The 15,116-nt window shown below is 41.3% G+C and overlaps 1 protein-coding gene across 1 annotated transcript in view; it reads left to right on the forward strand.

Moving 5' to 3' along the window:
* Positions 1 to 15,116, forward strand: part of CFAP47 (cilia and flagella associated protein 47) — a 302,627-nt gene that overhangs the window by 102,041 nt on the left and 185,470 nt on the right. Inside the window, exons 36-37 of the mRNA XM_065677208.1 lie at positions 13,135 to 13,269; positions 13,775 to 13,887. Of these exons, the coding sequence (XP_065533280.1) occupies positions 13,135 to 13,269; positions 13,775 to 13,887 (248 nt within the window). The remainder of the gene's footprint in view (positions 1 to 13,134; positions 13,270 to 13,774; positions 13,888 to 15,116) is intronic.

Genomic DNA, 15,116 nt, shown 5'->3' on the forward strand with positions numbered 1-15,116 from the left:
GAGTAAATTCAGAGAGTGTTAATAAACTAAAAATGAATGTGGCTGTTTTGTTGAAATGGAGGAGGGGAATTCAGCATTGTTGTGGAGTAGGAAGCAGTGAAACTGGGCAATAACACAGCCACATGAGTAAGAAAAAGGAGTAGATGGCAACCCCAAGACTTGAGTCTGAAATGAAGGAAAGACAGAAGATGCTGTCAGCAGCCAACGGAGAAGAAAGAAATGCGGCAACATAGAATTTTTTTAATTTCCAGTATATGGAAGAATTTTTCCTTGAGGAAGTCTATAGATTGTTGTATGCCCTTAGAAAGCTAATTTCCTGGCTGTCACTTAATGCTTTAGTCATATTTTCATTGTAGTTATCTGTGAAGATAATTAACACTTTTATGTCTTCAGTTTCTTGCATTTTAATAAGGAGCTGTTAGTTTAGTAAATATGGCAACTTCTTGATAAAACTAAGGAAAAGGATTTATTTCTTAATTCTTAGTTACATGAATAAAATTTATATGATACTGCAAATACACAGAACTCTGCATCTGTCTATCCACCGGTCTATAAACTAAATGCAAATACCTTGGTTTGCCTGAGATAGAAATCTAATCTTGTTGTGTACTTAAATTCAGAAAATTGAAGAGGAAAAAAAAGTCACTTTTATTTGTTAGAGTTGCAATTGTCTTCTCATACATATCTTCCTAGGGTATCCTGAAAAAAACACTTGAGAGAGTTGTAAAGGATTGAATTTTCCTAAGCATTCTTATAAAAGTGAATGCAACAAATGCATGGTTAGTTTAACCATGAGAAGTGCAAGGTCCTACACCTGGGTTGGAGCAATCCCAGGCACAGCTACAGGTTGGGCAGAGAAGAGATTCAGAGCAGCCCTGCAGAGAAGGACTTGGGGGTGCTGGTCACTGAGAAAATGAACATGAGCTGGCTTCAGTGTGCGCTCGCAGCCCAGAAAGGCAACCGTATCCTGGTCTGCATCAAAAGGAGTGTGACCAGCGGGTCGAAGGGGGTGATCCTGCCCCTCTACTCTGCTCTCGTGAGACCTCACCTGGAGTATTGTGTGCAGTTCTGGTGTCCTCAACATCAAAAGGACATGGAACTGCTGGAACAAGTCCAGAGGAGGGCCACGAGGATGATCAGGGGACTGGAGCACCTCCCGTATGAAGATAGGCTGAGAAAGTTGGGGGCTGTTCAGCCTGGAGAAGAGAAGGCTGTGTGGAGACCTTATGGCAGCCTTCCAGTATCTGAAGGGGGCCAATAAGGATGCTGGGGAGGGACTCTTCATTAGGTACTGTAGTGACAGGACAAGAGGTAATGGGTTAAAACTTAAACAGGGGAAGTTTAGATTGGATATAAGGAAGAAATTCTTCACTGTTAGGCTGGTGAGGCACTGGAATGGATTGCCCAGGGAGGTTGTGAATGCTCCATCCCTGGCAGTGTTCAAAGCCAGGTTGGATGAAGCCTTGGGTGACATGGTTTAGTGTGAGGTGTCCCTGCCCATGGCACGGGGGTTGGAACTAGATGATCTTAAGGTCCTTTCCAACCCTAACTATTCTATCATTCTATGATTCTAAAAATTTGCTTTGTTATCTAAGCTTGATAAATAAGGGCGTTAGATAAAGAACATTTGTCTGCAATTCAGCTCTGTTGATAATATTGTGCAAACCATCTGATATTGTCCCACACAACATCCTTGTCTCTAAATTGGAGAGACATTGATTTCACAGGTGGAACACTCAAGGGATAAAGAGCTGGCTGGATGGTCACATTCAGAGTTGTAGCCAATTGCTCAGTGACCAGGTGGACACCAGTGGTGAATGGTATCCTTCAGTGGCCCATATAGGGTCTAGTGTTGTCTTTGTTGGGGACATTGGGATTGAGTGCACCCTCAGCAAGTTGGCAGTGACACCAGGCTGAGTGGTATGGTTGATCCTCTGGAAGAAAGGGATGCCATCCAGGGGGACCCAAACAGGCTTGAAAGGTGGGCCAATGCAAAATTTGTGAAGTTCAACAAGGCTAAGTGCAAGGTCCTGCACCTGAGTCAGGGCAATCACAAACATGGATTCAAAGAATTCTTCTACCCTGTGGAAAAAGAATTGCCTCGGTGCCCCGGTTCCTCCTGGGTCGGAGCTGCCGTAATGTAGCCGTGCTGGTGCGGAAGCCACCCGAAGGGGGCGAGGCCTCCGAAGGGACCCGATTGGCTCCCAGGGGGTCCCAGAGGAGCAGACACCTAACATTGCCCGCTTATCACCCTCCATTTCCTCCCATTACCCTCCATAACTGGGGACAACTCGGCACGGTTCGGCTCGGCACGGCACGGCTCGGCTCGGCACGGCTCGGCTCGGCACGGCTCGGCTCGGCACGGCTCGGCACGGCTCGGCTCGGCACGGCTCGGCACGGCTCGGCACGGCACGGCTCGGCTCGGCACGGCACGGCTCGGCACGGCTCGGCTCGGCACGGCTCGGCACGGCACGGCTCGGCACGGCTCGGCACGGCACGGCTCGGCACGGCTCGGCACGGCTCGGCACGGCTCGGCACGACACGGCTCGGCTCGGCACGGCATGGCTCGGCACGGCTCGGCTCGGCACGGCTCGGCACGGCACGGCTCGGCACGGCACGGCTCGGCACGGCTCGGCACGGCTCGGCTCGGCACGGCACGGCTCGGCACGGCTCGGCACGGCTCGGCACGACACGGCTCGGCTCGGCACGGCACGGCTCGGCACGGCTCGGCACGGCACGGCTCGGCACGGCTCGGCACGGCACGGCTCGGCACGGCACGGCTCGGCACGGCTCGGCACGGCTCGGCTCGGCACGGCACGGCTCGGCACGGCTCGGCACGGCTCGGCACGACACGGCTCGGCACGGCACGGCTCGGCTCGGCTCGGCTCGGCTCGGCACGGCTCGGCTCGGCTCGGTTCGGCTCCATACGTGGGAGAACCGAGGAATCGGGGCACCGAGGGGGTCTGGGGCAGCCCGGCATCGGCAGGGGGTAGTCGGGGAGGGCCGGGGCTGTTGTCAAGAAGGGAACCGAGTGGAGCCGAAGCAGCCCAAAGGGGCGGAGCCGACCGAAGGGACCTGAGTGGCTCCGAGGGGTTCGACAGAAGCCGCTTCCCCCTCATTTCCATTACCCCTCATTAACCCCAGTTACCCCACCCTTGTCCTCTATTAATTCCCTATTACCTCCCCATTGCCTCCCCTTACTTCTCCCTCTCCCCTACTGCCCTCCCCATTGCCCTACATGGGATTCTGTGGGGGGATTTGGGGGTCTGGAGTCCCATTATGGGGGTCTATGGGGAGATTAGGGAGAATATGGGGTTCTGGAGTCCCATTATGGGGGTCTATATGGGGATTTGGGGGTCTGGAGTACAACTATGGGGATCTATGGGGGGGATTTGGGGGTCTGGAGACCCTACAGGGGGGTATATAGTGTGATGGAGATCCTTCATGGGGTTCCATGGGGGAATATGGGAGGATACGGGGGTCTGGAGTCACATTATGGGTGTCGATGGGGGGATTTGGGGGTCTGGAGTCCCTATATGGGGATCTGTGGGGGGATTAGGGGGCATATGGCGGTCTGGAGTCACTACATGGGGTTCTGTGGTGGTTTGGAGACCCTTTATGAGGGTCTGTGGGGGGATTAAGGGGGACATGGGTGTCTGGAGTCCCTAGATGGGGGCCTATAGTGGTCTAGAGACCCTTCTTGGGGTTCTGTGTGGGAATATGGGAGGATATGGGGGGATTTGGGGTTTGGAGTCCCATTATGGGGGTCTGTGTGGGAATATGAGGGGATTTTGGGGTCTCGAGTCCCATTATGGTGGTCTATGGGGGAATATGGGAGTCTGGAGTGCCTACATGGCATTCTCTGGGGGGATATAGGGGGAGACAGGGTGTCTATGGGGGGAGATAAGGTGTCTATGTGGGGATATGGATGGCTGGAGTCCCTAAATGGGATTCTATGGGGGTGATATGGGGTGTTTTCAGAGGGATATGGGGGAATTCGAGGGTCTGGAGACCCATAATGGAGTCTGTCAGCATCTATGAGGGGATTAGGGGAGATATGGCAGTCTATGGTGCTTCGGAGAAAACTCCAGGAACAAACTCGCCAACAAAGGGTTCAAGGTTCAAGCAGGTATTCTTTATTGCGGCGCTGGCAGACACGGGGGACAGCTCCTCCTAACCTGTGTCTCCGAATTGCTAAACAAGCCATCCTTATATAGTCACTAAGCATACATATTCATTACGGACAGACATGCATATTATAGAATCATAGAATAGTTACGGTTGGATAGAATCTCAAGATCATCCAGTTCCAACCCCCCCTGCCATGGGTAGGGACACTTCACCCTAAACCGTACCACACAAGGCTATGTCCAACCTGGCCTTGAACACTGCCAGGGATGGAGCATTCACAATCTCCCTGGGCAACCCATTCCAGTGCCTCACCACCCTAACAGGAAAGAACTTCTTCCTTGTATCCAATCTAAACTTCCCCTGTTTCAGTTTGAACCCGTTACCCCTTGTCCTGTCACTGCAGTCCCTGACAAAGAGTCCCTCCCCAGCATCCCTATAGGCCCCCTTCAGGTACTGGAAGGCTGCTATGAGGTCTCCACACAGCCTTCTCTTCTCCAGGCTGAACAGCCCCAACTTCCTCAGCCTGTCTTCATACGGGAGGTGCTCCAGTCCCCTGATCATCCTCGTGGCCTCCTCTGGACTTGTTCCAACAGTTCCATGTCCTTTTTATGTTGAGGACACCAGAACTGCACACAATGCTCCAGGTGAGGTCTCACAAGAGCAGAGCAGAGGGGCAGGATCACCTCAAGTTCATGAGGCTATTTACATCATTCTTCTAGAATGTTTCCCCACAGGCATACAAAAACAGGGTGCTGGTCTCTGAGGGTCGTTTACTTCTTCCAACAATCTTCAGCACTTGTAACAGCCTTTGAAGCACTCTTTCCAGTGAATTCCCTCTTTCCCAGTACTTTCTAAGGCAAAAGTGAGGGAATACCGGCTTTTGACCGAAGGGAGCCGAGCTGAGCTGAAGCCACCCAAAGGGGACAGAGTCGTCCGAAGGGAGCCAAGTGGGTACTGATGGATGACAAACTGAACATGAACCGGCAGTGTGGGCTCACAGCCCAGAAAGTCAACTGCATACTGTGTTGCATCAAAAGAAGTATGACCAGCAGGTCGAGGAAGAGGATTCTCCCCCTCTACTCTGATCTTTTGAGACCCTACCTGGAGTACTGAGTCCAGCTTGAGAGACCCCAGCACAAGAAGGATATGGACCTGCTCGAGTGAGTCCGGAGGAGGCTACAAAGATAATCAAGGGACTTGAACACCTCTCCTTTGAAGACAGACTAAGAGTTGAGGTTGTTCAGCCTGAAGAAGGCTCTAGGGAGACATTATAGCTGCCCTTCAGTAATTAAAGGGGCCCACAGGAAAAATGGGCTCTTTATCCCAGAGTGTAGTGATAGGACAAAGCTTAACAGTTTTAAACTGAAAGAGGGTCAATTTAAATGAGATATTTGTAAGCAATTCTTTACTATGAGGCTGGTGAGACACTGGCACAGGTTGCCCAGAGAAGCTGTGGCTGCCCTATCACTGAAAGTGTTCAAGGCCAAGTTGGATGGGGCTTTGAGCAACCTGGTCTAGTGGGAGGTGTCCCTGGCCATGGCAGGGGTGTTGAAACTGGATAAACTTTATGGTCCCTTCCAACCCAAGCCATTCTGTGACCTTATTTTGTGATTGTGTTTTCACTGGCATGAGATCGATGGAAATATGAATTGCAACAGGCAAGTGATCTGTTTAGGTATGTCTATTTTTAGATTCACCTAGGTTATACTTGTAGGCACCCCATAAACCTGTTATGGAAATAAAAGGAAACGTATGTTTCAAAATCAGTGTTGCTTTTTATTTCCATCAGAGTGGCTGAAAATTACTTGGACCAGATAAGGGTCTCACCTGAGGTATACCTAAAGAGAAACTGGATATGCATGGCATAGGGGAAGTCTTTAAAAAAGGATATTTATATGTGTATTCATTAGAAACGTATTAAAATACAGACTTTTAAGCTTTATTTAGACACTAAAATGACTACTTGATCTTTTATCCAGACTTGCTGACAGTTCTATCCTCACATTGACTTCCAGCTTATTGAAAACTTGGCTACTGCACTTGTATAAGCAAAGCCTATATAAACTTAGGAACTATCTTTTGTTCACACACAACATTGTTTCCTATATGTTTACCTTTTAACTTCAATGTTTAAGCCTGACCAATCTGGAAATAACTAATGAAGATTAGATGTATGGTTTTCTGTTTCTGAAATTTAATATAGTATTTTTATTACCTTTTGTTTGTTTAATAGTTTTGCCATAATTTTCAATGGTCATTTGCAATTCTTGGTTTAAATTAGTTACCTAGGTAACATGGACACTGATTCCAAGCATTTTCTACTTTCCAGTTATCTGTGGCCTGTTAGTAGCTGTTCTTTGGCATAGGATGTCTATTTTCATCATTGATTTGCAGTGGGGAAAGCCCTCTTGCATGATTTTTGCATCAGTTGAATAGTTTGCTTTGTTACATTATTCAAGTAATAATTACATGTTCAGAAAAACAGAGTATTATTACTACAAGAAGTGGTTCAGTGATCTATTCCTTCCTGGTATCTCTTAATAAAGTTTTTCTCTCTTCTATCTGTCAGAAATTTGGGTTATAGTTACTGTGATTATTTCAGATTTAAATCACCCTTTTTTCTTTCTCCAGCTAGATAGATTAATATTTGTTTATAATATATTGTATTCTAATATCAATCCACTACACTGCTATGCTAATAAAACAGAAATGCCAGCATTCTCTAAATATCATGGAATGACTTAGATGCACCTAATGCCATTTATTTTTTGCATCAAGTTATAAACCTATTTTCATAAAATTAAGAGCCATTACTTGTAAGCAGGTACAAGCTGTTTTCTGAGGAGTAGTGCCAGCAATACTAAAGACCAGATTTTAGTAATATACAAGTGACTAAAACCATGGAGAGTTGGTTATGGAATTAACATCACAGAGCTGATGGTTTTATAAAAGTCAAATAGCTTTCTTTTTGTAATAAAACTAATTTACCAGCCCTTGAACTTCTTGTCCATTTTTATATAGTCCTAACTTGAAATGTTTAGCATTTGAAGTACAATAGAATAGAATCATAGAATAGTTAGGGTTGGAAAGGACCTCAAGATCATCTAGTTCCAACCCCCCTGCCATGGACAGGGACACCTAACATTAAACCATGCCACACAAGGCTTCATCCAACCTGGACTTGAGCACCGCCAGGGATGGAGCACTCACAACCTCCCTGGGCAATCCATTCCAGTGCCTCAGCACCCTCACAGGAAAGAATTTCCTCCTCATATCCAAGGTAAACTTCCCCTGTTTAAGTCTTAACCCGTTACCACTTGTCCTATCATTACAGTCCCTAATGAAGAGTCTCTCTCCAGCGTCCTTCTAGGCCCCCTTTAGATACTGGAAGGCTGCTAGGATGTCTCCATGCAGCCTTCTCTTCTCCAGGCTGAACAGCCCCAACTTTCTCAGCCTATCTTCATACGGGAGGTGCTCCAGTCCCCTGATCATCCTCGTGGCCCTCCTCTGGACTTGTTCCAACAGTTCCATGTCCTTTTGATGTTGAGGACACCAGAACTGCACACAAGACTCCAGGTAAGGTCTCACGAGAGCAGAGTAGAGGAGCAGGATCACCTCCTTTGACCTGCTGGTCACGCTCCTTTTGATGCAGCCCAGGATACAGTTGGCTTTCTGGGCTGCGAGCGCACACTGAAGCCAGCTCATGTTCATTTTCTCATCGACCAGCACCCCCAATTCCTTCTCTGCAGGGCTGCTCTGAATCTCTTCTTTGCCCAATCTGTAGCTGTGCCTGGGATTGCTCCGACCCAGGTGTAGGACCTTGCAGTTGTCGTGGTTGAACTTCATAAGGTTGGCATCAGCCCACCTCACAAGCGTATCAAGGTCCCTCTGTAAGGTGGGCTGATAATTTATCCAGTTTCTCAACTTCAGCATTTTCTTTAACTAAGCAACATTAAAGCGCAAATGAAAAGCTACCAAGCAAGCATCCAAGTCTTCAAAAAATGTGAGAGGCCTTTTCATATTTTGAAAAATTTTGTCATGGAAGAAGGTGGCTCCACTAGATTTTCAAATTTTTTGTCCTTCATACCCTTTTTCCTCCCAAAATTATGTCAGAATGCAGCTTTTGTTACTGAAGAAAATCTTTGTCAGTTGCCAATCCATCAGTCATCAAGAAGCAGCTGTTTGAGGGTGGAGCTATTTGTACTTGTGGTCTGTGATGCATTATTTTTCTTTCTTGGAATCTTAGGACTTAAACCTCAGCTGCTTTTTATGGTCCTGTGTTTCAGGCAATAGATTTCAGCTAATACTGCATTTTAATAACCTTAAAAGAGGAAAAAAGTGCAACAAGCAATTTCGAATTAAAACAAATTAATAAACTTATTCTTATTTCTGTATATAAGGATTGAAATAGGGAAGAATTTAAAATACTGACAGAGATGTGTTCAACAATAATAAATAAATCCTTAAGCCGCTAATTTCCAGAAGCTGACAAATTATGTAAATGTAAAGACCACTTTATATTTGCCCAATTTCCTTTATTCTTTTCTTAAGCAACTGCTCTGTTGGCAGAGGCAGAATGGTGGGATACCGAGACTTTGATATTCCATGGAGATCAGTAGCATTTAGATCCTGTAGTTCCTTGTTCAATATCATTACAGCTGCTTTTGTATTCTAACAAGGGACATTCATGAAGCTGTTTTTAGCTATAGCTGCAGAAGGAACTAACTAGAGGAACAAAGGCCTTTCTGCAAAATATGGAGATAGATTGGCTGTTGAGGTCTGTCCTTTGGAATGTATGTTTACTTTTTCACAGGGTGTTGTATTGCATCTTGAGCATTTACTAATTAGGAAGTTGAATAGGCTGGTTTGTAGGAGCGCTGCAATGTATGCTCTAGTATAAATCTTTAACTTGGAAATAAAAATTAGCTCAGATAGCTAAAATGGTAGATATATCTATACATCTCTTTTGCTGCACTAAAGACAGTCCAGAGGAGGCCAAAAGTTTTCTCCCCTTTTTAACCCCCTGTAGCTAAGAAATGCGATGTCTTTTCCCAAGCTCTTATTAATCTTTGGGTCACAGAGTAACTGCAGTTATCTAAAAATTTCTAAGAATGAAATTGAAATTTTCACTTTCGCTTCAAGGTTCCTAGTGAGAATCCACATAGGACTAGTTCTTCCCATGGAGCTGCTTTATTGGGCTGACTATTTTAGCCTTATGATCTCCACTGATTTTTTTTTTTTTTTATTGCTAGAATTTTCTGTTCTTTGAAATGACAAAAAAAAAAAAAAAAAAGGAATTGCTAAGTAATTATGGATTTTTTTATAGTCCTTGAGAAATATACATGGAAAAGAAAGAAAAACATAACTTTAAATCATATTTGTATAGTTAACCATAGTTTAGGAACACTCTCATTTAAGTCATATTTTTTCAGATGTTTCAGGAATCTGGATATTTATTCTTCATTTTATCTTCTTAGTACTGAAGAGGAAAATATAAGCCGCACAAAAATTTTACTGGATTAAGAAAATTACTACATTTTCTGGTTATAATCTAAGTGTGTAGCTTTTTTTTCCATTCAGTAAAATGCAGAATTAGCTTATCTAGAAGCAGACATATACAAAGGTGAAATATTAACTAATGCAAATAATATTTCTACATAGACTCACATCAGTGAGCAGGTGACTGACTAAATAGCTGCTCTGTTTTCTTTATCCTACTGTTGTAGAAATAATAAACATTCCCTTGATTAATCTGCTGGAGAGTATTGAGGTTCTGTAATAGATGGTTCATTATGAAAATTGCCTCATAAGACTCAACTAAAAAAAGATTTGAAGCAGTTTTTTCCTCTAAATCTCCATTTAGGCAATAAACTTCATTTCATGTTGAGGACAAGAATATAGTTGGTCCTAAAAATAAAATATTGTGGGGCTGGAAGTGTTGTCCTGTGAAAACTTGGTATAATGTAGTTCATAGAAGAAAAATTAATGTATAGGAATATCTGTTATTCTCAGAGCTCCCTGGAAATTTTTGTAGTATTCACAATAAATATTAAAATGAGTCTTTACTGACAAAGTAAGAAAAGAAAATTAAGCTGATACAACTTTATCCTCATAGTTTTAAGAGGTTTTGGCCCTGAAAACATACAGCAGTAAGAAAATTTACCCATGAACACAATGTATTTTTATCTAGAGAGAGAACATTTTTGTGAAATATTTTTAAAACTTTGTTCTTTTTATAAGAGTGGTTGTAACAAAAACCTGGGCTCCTTATTCAAGATACTTCAATTAATGTCACATTTAATTAGATGGACTGCATTTATTTTATTTTTTTTTTTTTTTATAAATCTGACTTAATCAAAAGTATCACATTACCATTTTTATTGCATTTTTACCTTACCCAGAAAGGATAACCGAGGCTTCCCCTGGAGTATCACATTCTTTCTCCATGCTACCACAGCTGGAGCCATCTAGCAAATTTCAGTTAGAATTGCTCTATTCTCCTGAGGAATCTCACAGAGTCACTGTACACTCTTCTACTGTGAGGTTTTGCTTCATATCTAATAAGTTCAAGGCTTGCAGGTTTCTTGGGTTATGTTACAAGGCCTTCTCTATAAAGGTCTGCTTGAGGGAAGTATGTGCACGCAGAAAAGCAGGGAAATTGTATACTGGGTTTATTGATAGCTTGCTAGCCTTGAATCAGCAAATGTATACTGGGTTTATTGATAGCTTGCTAGCCTTGAATCAGCAAATGTATACTGGGTTTATTGATAGCTTGCTAGCCTTGAATCAGCAAATATGTTTGTGCTTACAATGCATACAAGAGTTTTTTGTACACATGGAAGATATACTTGTGCAGCTGTCTTTGATGTGACTATTGCTCATCTGAAGAGATCTGTGTGCTGTTACCAACTCGTGATTTTCTGATGCACAGTGTGGGCTAATGTGGGTGGGAGATGTTATTACTTGCAGTAGTTTTTGAAGGATGGATGAGGGTGAACATTGAGAGCACACTGTTAATTCCATGCAACTCTCAATTTCCCTTTTTGCCTAAAAGCTGCAGATGTTTTTCTAGATCTTTTTCCATTGATATGCCTACCATGTACATGCTTATGAGTCAGATTCAGATCCATATAGTATGCATGTTTCTAAATTCAACTGCTGGTGTAAATAAAACCTGGCACAAATAAAGCTCTTTCAGATAAACAAAAAGGCATGCCATTTAAGATAGATAGTTTTAATTTTGCCTTTTTTCCCCTGTTCATTAGGACAGTGCAAAAATAATGTTGTCTTCCTACGTATGCTTGTACTACAAAAGAATGTAATATCATTTGAGACTTGTTTGTTCATGTCCTTAGAAATAGAGGCAAAACCTTCAATAGTTGCTGACTAGAGAAAGCTTTTTCTTTATTGCTAAAGTATTTGTATATGAAGTATCTCTATATGAAGTATCTCATAGCAGTTGTTGAGTTCCTAGTGATTTAAAGAAACAAGTAGTAAGCAACTTTTCATAAGATAAAGTCTTGGGATTTAAAGTGTCTCGTACCTATTTTCTTACTGTCTTAAATGACCCTGGAGATCTGAAAGACATTGACTTTATATATATGCAATGCTTCTAAGTAATGTACAGGTGAATATTAAAATTGAAAAAAATGTGCTCAATCTGCTCTTTGAATGGTTTGTAGTTGCAAGATCATGGTATGATGAAACCGTTCAGAAGGAAGCTTTATTCTGGAGTGGTGGTATGAGATTGCCTGTAGTTATGTACAACTCATGCAAGCTGCTTAGAGAGGGTGACAGTGACAATGAGCAACAGCCCAATAGATCTGTTTTTTTTTTTGCTTGAGAACTAGGCAAAATTTTTCCTGTAAGGTGAGGGGATTTAGAATGGAAATCACTTTCTAGGCATTAGGTGAAGGAGGGTCTTTTTCAAAATACTGCCGTAGTGAATTATGTAAGGGATCCAAATAAAATGTCTTCAATGAAAAAAAGCACCTTTTGGTGGGATGACACGTGACAGTTTAATGAAGTGGTTTGCTGCTTAGATCTGCTCCCAAGTGTGTGTATTTTTCAGTATGACTTTAATTCAGGAGAGAAATTAACTGCAGTTGTAAATTTTATTTAGTATATTATAGATAACTTCATTATAATTCTCTATATTATATATTATAAAGTTGATAATCAATAAGTTTAAAAAAACCTACTTTAATTTTTTTGATTTAGGAAGTACAGAATCTTGTTTATTTAAATTTGTAGCTAGATCTTTACTGCCTCTATTTTTGGGAAAACACATCATTAAGTCCCTTTACTGTTTGATTAGCTTTATGAAAAGTTCATGTATTTGATGGAGAAGTTTCTACCTCTCTCTTTTCAATGACTTACCAGAATTGCTGAATACTAAAGCTTTGACAAGTTTCACAGTTGCCATTTAAATTCATTTCTGTAAATCAAATATTTAAGATGCAGTAATACTTGATACCTTTTGTAAAGCAATTTGTTATCTCAATAAAAATAACTATATAATTGTTAGTTGGATAGTGTTAATGTCTTCATAAACAGTTGCAAAAATATATGTAGATGTACCTGGGATGGTATTTTGCAGAGTAAGCCGAAAGATTTTAAAAGAGTTTGTTTTTTTTAAAGATGATAAATACAAATGTTTTTCCAGTCAGTGAATTTTACTTGCTTTTTCATTATGCTTCATTTTCATAAAAGGAACCTCTGTTTCTGCTGAACTGTGGGGAAAAAAAGGTGGTTTTAATTTTTATCCTAGGTTTATTACCAGAGCATGTCAGTGGTCTTCAAGAATTAGCTTTTTTGTGCACTGTCAAGATTCATATTCATTTTAGCTATGTGCCTAATCCAGTTATTAAAAGTTAGATTGAAAATATTTGTGTAATAAGAATTACCATAACTTTTTGGGTTTCACCTTCGTATCTCTAAAGTGTACAGGTAAAATTTTAACAGTATGTCTGGTTATTTTTCTTTTTTTCTTTCCAATATTAGGCCAGGGACATCTGTGATCCGAACCCTGTCATGATGCTTATTCTATGTGTCTACCTATACGAAAGTCTCCCTCACTACTTACCCACGAACACTATAGAATTTACAGGTGCTCTCCATGCAACTGTTATTAAACAGGTACTAATACCACTGAATTTAGATTTGTAGCAGTACAAGGCCAAGGCATTATATGTATATCTGTGTTTATATTATGTATATACTACAACAATGAATCAATGGTTTTCATGTCATTTGACTACTAAATGTAGAAGATGGAAGTATGCATCTTCTTTTTTAACCTCTTCAGGCTTGGGATACTGAATTCTGATGCTGTTTTTTACCTTTGCTTGTAAACACAATAAAAATCTAGAAGTCTAACAAATCTGAGGTAAAAGACAAAGAGGAATAAGAGATTAACAGGCATAGGAGGGTAGTGTATACCACAAAAAGAGTACCCAGAAAAACTGAGGTTGGATAGTCTGTGGGAAGTCCATGCTCCTTTAGAAGAAAAATTATCTACCTAAATATTTGAAGTACTTTCTTATTTTGTGAAATCCTTAGTCTGTATTTTGGAGCATAGCTGCAGAACACACCTTTTATACTTGAAAAATTGAGTAAAACCAGGCTGATGTTGTTGTGATAGGTGCGTCTGAAAAACCCAAGCCGTAAAACTTTGGTGTACAATGCTATTCTTGTTGGAAGAGATGCCAATGATTTCTCATTACCTAAAGGGAACACTGTCACCATTGCACCTAAGTAAGTAATGTTTTGGGCTTTTTTTTGTCATTAACAAGTCTAACATTATGGAAATATAAACTACTAATTTAATAGTGGTGGAACACTAGAAATGTGTTCAACTACAAATGGCAAAATTAGTCGATATAAAAATCAGGCTTTTTTTCCTAAACCTAGAACAAGTCCAGAGTATTTTTTTCAGTGGGACATTTGCATTTTAGTTCAATAGATGGCTTTAAGAGCAGAATACAAACTTTCAGATCATTAGATGAGTAATCTGTGTCCAAAACATATTTTTATTGCAATGTGTATTGAAAGCTTTAATTTTCAGTTTGAATCAGCTGTTCTTTTGCTGCCCAATTAAAGTTGAGTTATCTGCTCTGAACTTGACTCACAGTTTTTTACATTAATGCATTGTGGAAGCATAAGAAGGTAAAACTTCTTTCTTCTAAGATTTCAGTTTTTGTTTCTTAATGGCTAGGAATTTAAGAGCTCATAACACAGGTTTTATAATCTTGTTAGACTGCTTCTTTTTGCCTCCATCCTTTTTCCCCACAGAGATGGAAACTCTTGCATTTCTGAAAGCCATCTAAGGATTTTGGAGAGATTTAATTTTGGCAAAACACTAGGTTGTTAACATTTTTGGTATCATAAATACTCATGGTATATTGCTATCTTTTTGTTCACTAATTATGCTTTTCTCTTTCTTTGTGCTCTATGTCTTTATGACTGCATCCCCATTTAACCAGAGAGGACAAGATTAGCAGTTACTCTGGCTGTCAGTTAATAGTTTTTATGTTTAGGCTGTAAGTCTATTTAAGATACTCATTTGCAGATAAAATGTATTAGAGATTGTCTAGGAAAGGAAAACACAGGTCAACATTTGTATGAAAATAACCCGTGAAGAAGAAAAAAATCAAATATATAATGTCAAATTCCAGAATACTGAACATAAATACAGTGCACTTTAAGGATGATTAATATTTCAAATGACATGCAAAAGGGGCAACAAGTAATGTTATATTGATTTGATTTCCATTTTTGCTGCAATTACTTCAAATGAAAATTAACATAAAAATGTAATCCTTGTAAATATCATGTTTCTCTGAAAGGTTGAAAACCATTGTTGTTTTTCACTTCACCTTTAAAAACACCCCGAAAAACCAAGACACAAGTAAGTGCGAAAAACCATGTCACTGACCTGCTTGGCATTGTATATAGCAACAAACGTGAAAAAGTGCAATAGAAAT

Source organism: Lathamus discolor, chromosome 4, assembly GCF_037157495.1.
Source record: "Lathamus discolor isolate bLatDis1 chromosome 4, bLatDis1.hap1, whole genome shotgun sequence".
Taxonomy (NCBI): Eukaryota; Metazoa; Chordata; class Aves; order Psittaciformes; family Psittacidae; genus Lathamus; species Lathamus discolor.